We start from the raw sequence: 11008 nt of genomic DNA on the forward strand, positions 1-11008 counted from the left end.
ATCCCACAAAATCCAAGACCCTTTCATGGCAAAGTATTACAGAAACAGAAAATAGAAGGAACATATCTCAACATAACAAAACCTATTTATGACAAACCTACAGCCAACATAATACTAAATGGAGAAAAACTAGAAGCTTTCTCGCTAAGTTCAGGAATAAACAAGGGTGTCCACTATCCCCACTTTTATTTAATATAGTACTGGAAGTCTTAGCTATAGCAAGAAGGCAAGAGACACTCACAAAAAGGATACAAATTGGAAAGGAAGAGATCAAATTATCACTATTTGCAGATTATATGGTTCTATACATAAAAGACCCTAAAAACTCTACCTACAAACTGTTAGAGCTTATAAGCATTTTTAGCAATGTAGGAGGATACAAAATAAATACACAGAAATCAGTAGATTTCCTATATATGAACAACAAACATATAGAGGGTGAAATTAGAGAATCTCTCCCATTCACAATTACCCCAAAAAATAAATAAAGTATTATGGGCTAGTGAGATGGCTCAGCAGTGCTGCTGTCCCAGGTTCAGTTCCCCAGTACTCATATAAAGCCAGATGCACAAAGTGGTACATGCACCTGGAGTTAGTGTGCAGTGATGACAAGGGGCCCTGATGCACCCATTCTTCCCCACCACCCCCTCTTCTCTCTCTCTCTCTCTCTCTCTCTGTTTGTGTGTATATTTATCTCTCTCTCAAATAAATAAGACATCTCAGCAATGTAGCCATTCATTAACATTTCAAACACAACAATGACTCCTTAAATCACATAATTTACTGCAATCAAGTTATATCAGCCAGTTTTATATCAAAGGTTTTTTATAGGTTTTAGCCCTCTTACAGAACAACTTTGTGGACAAAGACAGAAAGTGAGATTATAGGCCTGGCCTGGTGGCACACCCCTTTAATCCCAGCACTCAGGAGGCTGAGGTAGGAGGATCACCATGAGTTGAAGGCCAGCCTGGAGCTACAACATGAGTTCCAAGTTAGCCTGAGCTGGAGTAAGACCCTACCTTGAAAAAAGTGACATTACAAAATAATTTTTTTATAAATTTTTTTTAATTTTATTTATTTATTTGAGAGCGACAGACACAGAGAGAAAGACAGGTAGAGGGAGAGAGAGAGAATGGGCGCACCAGGGCTTCCAGCCTCTGCAAACGAACTCCAGACACGTGCGCCCCCTTGTGCATCTGGCTAACGTGGAACCTGGGGAACTGAGCCTCGAACCGGGGTCATTAGGCTTCACAGGCAAGCGCTTAACCGCTACGCCATCTCTCCAGCCCTACAAAATAATTTTAACATAAATAGCAAAGACCAAGGTTGGAATTGTCCCAGGGAACCCTTTTTTATTTTATTTTATTTTTTTTATTTATTTATTTTTTTTTTGGTTTTTCGAGGTAGGGTCTCACTCTGGTCCAGGCTGACCTGGAATTAACTCTGTAGTCTCAGGGTGGCCTTGAACTCACGGCGATCCTCCTACCTCTGCCTCCCGAGTGCTGGGATTACAGGCGTGCGCCACCACGCCTGGCTTATTATTATTATTTTATTTTTTGGTTTTTCAAGGTAGGGTCTTGCTCTAGTCCAGGCTGACCTGGAATTCACTATGTAGTCCCAGGGTGTCCTCAAGCTCACTGCAGTTCTCCATCTCTGCCTCCCACATGCTGGAATTAAAGGCGTGTGCCACCACTCCTGGCCCCAATGACTTCTTAACATGACTTGCCCATGGGAACAGATAAATATGTGTGTTTTATTTATTAGTCATACTCACTAGGTACTATAATGCCTAGCACATAATAGGTGCTCATTGCTAACTAATCAAGATTATTTCATTCCCACACCAGCATTCACCCTTCAAGTCTCAGCCTCATATAACTTCATCATGAACATCTTTCTTCACTGCTGTGTACTGAATGCTTGTGTACCCCTAAAAGTTACATAGTGAAGCTTTAAGCCTTAACCTGATGGTATTTCTACATGGAATCTCTGTGAGATAGTTTTAGATGATATCAAGAAATTAAAGTCCCCATGACAAGATTGATGCACTTTTGAGAAGAGACCACATCCCTCTCTGGCCATGCCACATGAAGACATAGAAGAAAGGTGAAAGTCATGAAGCCATGCCTCACAGAGCTGTCACCTTTATCTTGGGGCAGCCTCCAGAACAGTGAGAAATAAGTTTATGTTGCCTCTCAGTCACGATATTTTCTTATAGCAGCCCAAACAGGCTGAAGCATCCATCTTTCAGTCTGAGTCAAGATCTCCCATAATGCCCTTCAGAACACCAGTCACAACAGCAATGGTTGTTTGCACAATAATTATTTTTTTTTTACACACAATGGAGTCTATTTATTCAGCCTTTAAAATGAAGGAGGGATGGAGAGATGACTTAGAGGTTAAAGGCACTTGCTTGCAAAGTCTGACAGATAGGTTCGATTCCCAGTACTCACATAAAGCCAGAAGCACAAAATGGCACATCCATGTGGAGTTCATTTGCAGCAGAAAGAGAACCTGGTGCACACATTCTCTCCCTTTCTTTCCTTTTCTCTTTCTCAAATAAATTTAAAAATAAAATGAAGAAAATCCTATCAATGCCAGATAGCATCAATGTACCATGAGGATACTATGAAATAAGCCAGTCAAAAAAAGATAAACAGTCATGAGCCTTAGACATATATATAAAGCCTGCTCTTGTTTGGAAATGGATATGTTACTCTCACCAAATTGTCACCAAATGTATATATTAATCCTCCGCACCAGCCGGCAGGGTGCACGCAGCTGCTGGGCCCTGAGGGCCACTCTGCCCGCTATTTGGGACCCCCAGTAGGTGCAGGCCAGCCTCCTTCCGCCAGCCATGCATTCTTCCAGCTCCCACAGTCCCGGCCAGGCTCCAGCCAGTCCGAGACACAAAACTGACTCCAATATGAGAATGGCCGTGACTTTGGAAGAAGCTCCCTGGCTGGGCTGGATGGTGGTAAAAGCCCTAATGAAGTTTGCCTTCATGGACGCCAATGACCTGGTTGCTATTCCATCCTGCATCTGCTACCTGATTATACTGCAGCCCCTTAGAAAATGCTGGATAGTAAATGGTTCTGGTATATTGAAGGAGTCATCCATAAATGGCTTTTAGGAATGGTGGCTTCCTGGGGATGGTCTGTTGGAAACACAGTGATGGAATGGGGAGAAGACATCAAAGCAATTTCAAATGATGAAGCAGTGATGTTGGTGAACCATCAGGCAACAGGAGACGTGTGTGTGCTGATGATGTGCCTGCAGGACAAAAGACTGGTTCTTGTTCAAATGATGTGGTTGATGGATCTTATTTTCAAGTACACAAACTTTGGAATTGTTTCTCTGATACATGGAGACTTCTTTATATGACAGGGAAGATCCCATCATGAGCAACAGCTGCTGGTTTTCAAGAAGCACCTGGAATCGAACTTGTGGCGGTAGGGGAACATCCCCCACGTAGTGGTAGCGCATTAAGTCCCCGCTGCGCACCGTGCGTGGGCACTCGTGGGGCACGAAGCGCCGCTCGTCTTGCAGCTCAGCGTCAGGGCCCAGGCCCAGACCCGCCACGGACGCCACCTGCCCCGTCACCCAGAGCAGCAGCAGCGGCGGCGGCGGCGGCGGCGGCGGGGGTCGCCAGCCCCCGGCCCAAGACACCATCTGGGCGACGGGGAGAAGCGGCAGACGCGGCGCAGAGCTCGTGGAGTGGTCGCGGCCGGCCACGAGGCAGCTTTGCAAACGTGGAACTGCACAATCATTTTTTAATGTCTGTCTTCCCCACAATACTCTGCCTTGTGTATGTAGCATCTAGAGCAGTATCTGTCACACAATAAGTATGTAACAAAAGTTTAATGAATTCTTTAATAACTGTGTTTATTTGCTATAATTAACTTTGTTAGAAGTTTCTGTGCTTCTTGGCCAGAACAAAGTAAACTTTCAATCCCAAAGTTGAACAAAATAAGTGGTCAGGGACCTTCCTAGGTCCCTGTTATCATGAATAGAAATGAACCTCCAGAGAGGTAAAGCTCCATCCAACAAGAATAGAGTGAGAATCTCAGATGGGTTGAGTTTGAGCTGTGTATCTTTATGTGTTTCAGAATTTCTTACAGACCAAAGAGAATGCCAACTACTCCAGCCCTCCCTTCAGCCTCACAGAGACAGAGCCTACCATGGTAATTTATTCTAGAGTCTTCTATGGGTACCATGACACTGGAAGAGCATGTTTGATTAGTCCACAGACTCTCATGCACAGCTGAAAGTAAGTCATATGAATATTCAATTGAATACTCTCATCTTCAGATCATACAAATCTTTTTGTTTTTTAAATTTACTAATGATATCTGTTACCCTTTAGAATAGGAGAGACAGGAGGTACTTAACTAGATATCTACATTTCTTCCATTTCCCCATGAAAGTGATCCAACAGTGACACTAGGGGGATAAAAGCACTGGCAGTCTCCTAAGAAACTGGTGACCCCAGAAGTTCTGACAAACATCCAGAGACAATTCATTTCTGTGGATCTCTAGACATATGTGACACCTGAGTGAAGAAGTAGTATTAATGGACTTGATGGTGAACATGAAGACTTGGTGATAGATGAAGTACAACCAAGCTAGGGCTTGCCCATTTCCATGACCTGCAGACCATCTTACAGTTCAGGAGCATCCTTATTTAGAAAAGTCAGGTGAGTCCCATAGAAAAATAATCATCAAGCAACATTGTTGACCTAGAAGCTTCATGAAAAGGTGGAATCTCTGTCATCAGAACTGCCTGGGGAGACAATTGAGCACTTCCACTGGAAGCTAGAAGGGTAAGTGGGGTAACCTACCTGGCACAATTTTTGGAATGAGCAAAAGACAATGTGGCTCTTCTGGACACTGCCTAGAAGTCTCACTTGTTTCTAGGTGACGCTGGAATGCTGTACAAACTTATTTCTTTGGCTTTGATTGATATTAAGCCAATGAATCACAAAATCCCCAAGGCTTTTGCTATACTCAAAACCATTTGTTTTCCCTTTGTCGGCCCTGAAATTTCTACTCAACTCTAACTCAAATGAGATCACTGTACCTATTTCTTCTTAATTTGGGGACTTAAACTATTATATAAGCAATAAGAAAAAGAGAAAGAAAGAAAAGCTACTCACAATTATCTCATCATTAGATCTTCTCCATATGAACATATGATTTATTTATCTATTATATAGCAATCTGTCATTTCCCTGTTTCAATGTCATTACATTAGTTCTTTTTTTCTTTGAAAGTGTCAGTTTTCCATAAAGAAGCTTGCCTTAAGCCAAGTGTGGCATGGAAATGCACACTGTGTTCCTAGCATTCAAGAGTATAAGGCAGGAGGACTACAAGTTTGAGGCCAGTCTGAGCTATGTTGCAAAATTTGGTATCAAAAAAGGTAACCTGGGTCGGATAGATGGCTTAGCACTGGCCTGTAAAGCCAAAAGGAACCAGGTTCGATTCCCCAGGACCCATGTAAGCCAGATGCACAAAGTGGTACATGCATCTGGAATTAGTTTTCAGTGGCTGAAGGCCCTGGCCCTTTCTCTTTCTCTCTCTGTCTCTGTCTATCTGTCTGTCTGTCTGTCTGTCTCTCTCTCTCTCTCTCTCTCTTTCTCTCTCTCAAATAAATAATTTTTTTAAATAAAAAAGGTAACCTTAACCTGTTGTTTCTATAAAGAACAATCAATGACAAAATTTATCCAGATCTCTAAGGGCAATAGTAACCAAGGTAGCCGAGAAACAATATCCACTAACGGGAAGATATATTCTCTAAAATTGAAACCGTGAACAATTCTGAATTATCTATATGCATGTATAATTACTATTTGTTTTCATTCCCAAGGAAATTATTCAAAAGTAGCAAACATAATAGCTAATCTACAGAACCAAATAAAATTAAATAATGTACTCTACTGGGTTTTTTTCCATTTTAATTTGCTGTTTATTTATTGGCTTATATAGCAGAGGTCAGAAGAATCATGGAGAACTGCACAGCTGTCACTGAGTTTATCCTGCTAGGACTCTTGGATGTCTGTGAACTGCAGATGCTCATCTTCCTAGGGTTCCTCCTAACTTATCTCCTCACACTGCTGGGGAATTTCCTCATCACTGTCATCACCCTCATGGACAGGTGCCTCCACACCCCCATGTACTACTTCCTCTGAAACTTTGCTGCCCTAGAGATGTGTTTCACATCTATCATCTTCCCCAAGATGCTAACCAACATCATCACAGGAAACAAGACCATCTCCTTACCGGCTTGTTTTCTCCAAGCATTCCTGTATTTCTTCCTGGGTACCACAGAGTTCTTCCTACTGGCAGTGATTTCCTTTGACAGGTGCATGGCCATATGTAACCCTCTGCGTTATACCACCATTATGAGCAAAAGAGTCTGTGTCCAGCTAATGATCAGCTCATGGATATCAGGATTACTTCTCATCCTTATTCCAAGTTCCATTATGTTTCAGCAGCCATTCTGTGGCCCCAATATTATAAACCATTTCTTCTGTGACAACTGTCCACTCCTGGAACTCATATGTGCAGATACAATCTGACAGACTCTCTGGGTTTTGTTATTGCCAACTTCAGTCTCCTGGGCACTCTGGCTATGACTTCCACCTGCTATGGACACATCCTCTATACCATACTACATATCCCCTCAATCAAGGAAAGGAAGAAAGCCTTCTCAACCTGCTCCTCCCACATCACTGTGGTGTCTCTCTTCTATGGTAGCTATATTTTCATGTATGTCTGGTCTGGCAAGAATGGACAGGGGGCAGACCACAACAAGGTGGTGGCATTGCTCAACACTGTGGTGGCACCAACACTCAACCCCTTCATCTACGCCCTGAGGAATACGCAGGTCAAGCAGGTATTTAGGGAGCAGTTGAACAAGCTCCAAAAGTTGAGTCAGATGTGAAAGATGACAAAAACTGTCAGCTTCCCTAAAAACGTGCTAATTAAGTTCCTGTCATGATTGCAATGGACTATCCCAAGGTACATTTTTTGTGATGTGTTCTGATATATAGTGTGTTCTTGCTTATATCGATATTGACCCATTCAGGTTTGTTTAGAGAGCACAAAATGTCCAACACACCAGTGCTAGGTGTTGCATGTCTACCTATTTCTGATTATAACCTATATCTAGTTTCATAATCTTTCTTCCACATGTTAAGCATAAACTTAGTACTCCTTCTTTGCTACTACTTTCTAAAACAGATTTTAAAAGATACTCAAAAATGGGCGTGGTGGCACATGCCTTTAATCCCAGCACTCAAGAGGCTGAGGTAGGAGGATTGTTGTGAGTTCAAGGCCACCCTGAGACTAGATAGTGAATTCCAGGTCCTTGACTAAACTGAGACCCAACCTTAAAAAACAACAACAGGGCACTGAGGAAATGGCTTAGTGGTTGCGTCATTTGCCTGTGAAGCCTAAGAACTCAGGTTCAATTCCCCAGGACCCACGTAAGCCAGATGCACAAGAGGGCACATGTGTCTGGAGTTTGTATGCAGTGGTTAGAGGCCCTGGAATGCCCATTCTCTCTTTCTATCTGTCTCTTTCCCATAAATAAATAAATAAAATATTTTTTTAAAAAGATACTCAAAAGAAACTTGTTTTTTTTTAATATGTGTAATAGTCTTCAGAAATACTGTATGTGAGCTAGGTGTGGTAGCACACACCTTTATGCACAGCACTTGGGAGGCTGAGGTAGGAGCATCACTATGAGTTTGAGGTCATAGGCTACAAACTGAATTCCAGGTCAGCCTGGACTAGAATGAGATGCTGCCTCGAAAAAATGAAAAAAGAGGGACTGGAGAAATGCTTCAGTAAGTAAAGATTCTTGCTTGCAAAGCCTACCAGCCTGGGTTTGATTATCCAATACCCATGTAAAGCCAGATGCACAAAGTGGTGCATGCATTTGGAATTCCTAGGCAAGTGGCTCTAGTGTATGCTCACTTTCTCTCTTCCCACAAATAAAAATATTTCAAAAAGAGCAAAGTATTCTATATGGAAGAATTAACAATGTGGAAGTAGGATTGCAAATAAATGTGACTAAAGTGTAAAATAGGACTGGGGAGATTGTTTAGTGGATAAAGCACTTGGTGCACAAGTCTGAATGCCTGAGTTCTGATCCACAGATCCTATGTAGAAGCTAGAAGCTATGGCAAACTTCTACAATCACAGGGTACCTATATCAAGCAAGGTACATAGACAAGAGACTATCCAAGAAGTTCACATACATAGCTATCAACAACAAAAGACAGATGGAAGATGGAAGATAAGGACTGACCTAAAAGTTGTCCTCTGGCCTCTATACCAATGCTGTGGCACATGCGTGCCCTAGCAAGCATACATCTGCACTCACACAAGTGTTCACCCACTCACCAAATAAATAAAGAAATAGGTAAGGAGTTTTTTCAAAGCAGTATAAAATAGGAAACATTAAGTCAAGAACTAACAAATAAGATGGTGTGATGGTGCATGTCTTTAATCCCAGCATTTGGGAGGCAGAGATAGGCATATTGCTGTGAGTTTGAGGCCATCCTGAGACTCCATAGTGAAATCCAGGTCAGCCTGGGCTATAATGAGACCCTACCTTGACATCCTTTCATGGTAAAAGTATTACAGAAACTGGGACTAGAAGAAACATATCTCAACATAATAAAACCCTTTTTACAACAAACCTACAGCCAACATAATACTAAATGGTGAAAAACAAGAAACTTTTCCACTAAATTCAGGAACAAAACAAGTATGTCCACTGTCCCCACTTTTATTTAATACAGTACTGGAAGTCTTAGCTATAGCAATAAGGCAAGAGACACACATAAAAGGGATACAAATTGGAAAGGAAGAGATCAGATTATCACTATTTGCAGATTATATGGTTCTATACATAAAAGACCCTAAAAACTCTGCCAACAAACTGTTAGAGCTGATAAACACTTTTAGCAAGGTAGGAGGATACAAAATAAATACACAGAAATCAGTAGCTTTCCTATATATGAAAAACATGTAGAGGATGAAATTAAGGAATCTCTCCCATTCACAATTACCTAAAAAAATAAATAAATAAAGTACCTTGGAATAAACTTATCCAAGGAAGTGAAGGATCTGTACAATGAGAACTTTAAAACACTCAAGCGAGAAGTTACAGAAGACACAAAGAAAGGGAAAGACATTCCATGTTCTTGGATTGGAAGAATAAATATTGTGAAAATATCAATCTTACCAAAAGCAATCTACACATTTAATGCACTCCCCATTAAAATTCAAATGGCATTCTTCACAAAAATAGAAAAAACTATCCTAAAATTCATTTGGAAGCACAAAAAAAAAACCTCTAATAGTCAAAAAAATTTTGAGCAACAAAAATAAGGCTGGTGGTTTCACCATACCCAATTTTAAGCTATATTACAAAGCCATAGTAATAAAAACAGCATGGTATTGGCACAAAGACAGACATGTAGATCAATGGGAACAGAATAGAGAACCTAGATGTTAATCCAGGAAGCTACAGCCATTTGGTTCTTGACCAAAAAAAAAAAAAAAAAACAGCCAAAAATATTCAGTGGAGAAAAGACAGCCTTTTCAACAAGTGGTACTGGGCAAACTGGGTATCTATATGTAGAATGATGAAAATAGATCCTTGTCTTTACCCATGTACAAGAATCAAATCCAAGTAGATCAGGGACCTTAATATCAGACCTGAAACTCTGAAATTGAGAGAGGAAAAAGTAGGGGAAACACTTCAACATATTGGCATAGGTAATGACTTTCTGAGTATAACCCCAATTGCTCAGAAAATAAAACCACTAATCAAGTACTGGGACCTCATGAAATTACAAAGCTTTTGTACAGCAAAGGACAGTGTGAATAGAGCAAAGAGACAACCTACAGAATAGGAGAAAACCTGTGCCAGTTACACATCTGACAAAGGATGAATATCCAGAATATACAAAGAACTCAAAAAACAGAACAATAAGAAATCAAACATCCCAATCAAAAAATGGGCTATGGAACTAAATAGACAGTTCTCACTGGAAGAAATACTGATGGCATATAAACATCTAAAAACATGTTCTACATCCTTAGCCATCAGGGAAATGCAAATTAAAACTACCTTGATATTCCATCTCTCTCCCATCAGAATGGCTACCATCAAGAAAACAAATGACAATAAATGTTAGGGAGGATGCAAATAAAAAGGGAAATCCTTCTACAGTGTTAGTGGGAATGTAATCTGGTACAGCCATTGTGGAAATCAGTGTGGAGGTTCCTGGGATAGCTAAAAATAGATTAACCATATGCTCCAGCTACACCACTCCTAAGCATATATCCTCATGACTCTTCTCATTACCTTAGAGATACTTGCACAACCATGTTTATTGCTGCTCTATTCACAATAGCTAGGAAATGGAAACAACCTAGATGTCCATCCACAGATAACAAAGATGTAGTACATCTATACAATGGAGTTCTATTCACTGGTAAAGAAAAATGAAATTATTAAATTTCCAGGGAAATGGATGGATCTGGAAAGGATTATACTAACTGAGGAACCCAGGCCCAGAAAGCCAAACATCAAATGTTCTCTTTTCTATGTGGATCCTAGCTGCAAATGTATAGACTTATGTGTGATCTGGAACAAATAATCAGTAAAAGAGGCCCATAAGCTAGAAAAAGGCTATAAGGGAGGGAGGAAAGGGAAGGTCTTAAGAGAATAGTATTGTATATATGTAAGAAGAACAGATTACAGGGAGGGGAAAGGCCTAAGCATGGTCAGCAGAAGAGATCATATAAAAGAAATATGGGGGGAGGGTCAATCAAAATTCAAGATATTCTGAATAAGACATATGAAAATCTACTTTCTTGAATAACAGCAAATCCAGAAGCCATAGATTGTTACTAGAAAATTTCAGGGCCTGGGATGGGATACCTCCCAGTGAGTCCTTAGCCAGTGAGGTCTATGTTGCCTGTAAAA

General features: G+C 40.8%; 1 protein-coding gene across 1 annotated transcript; it reads left to right on the plus strand.

The window, feature by feature from the left end:
- Window positions 1-6002: 6002 nt before the first annotated feature.
- LOC101601340 (olfactory receptor 49) lies at window positions 6003-6943 on the plus strand. The gene is given in 2 exon segments (XM_012949492.1): window positions 6003-6570; window positions 6573-6943. Coding segments are annotated over 2 exon segments (939 nt in total).
- Window positions 6944-11008: the final 4065 nt, after the last annotated feature.

Source organism: Jaculus jaculus, chromosome 7, assembly GCF_020740685.1.
Source record: "Jaculus jaculus isolate mJacJac1 chromosome 7, mJacJac1.mat.Y.cur, whole genome shotgun sequence".
NCBI classification, from domain to species: Eukaryota; Metazoa; Chordata; class Mammalia; order Rodentia; family Dipodidae; genus Jaculus; species Jaculus jaculus.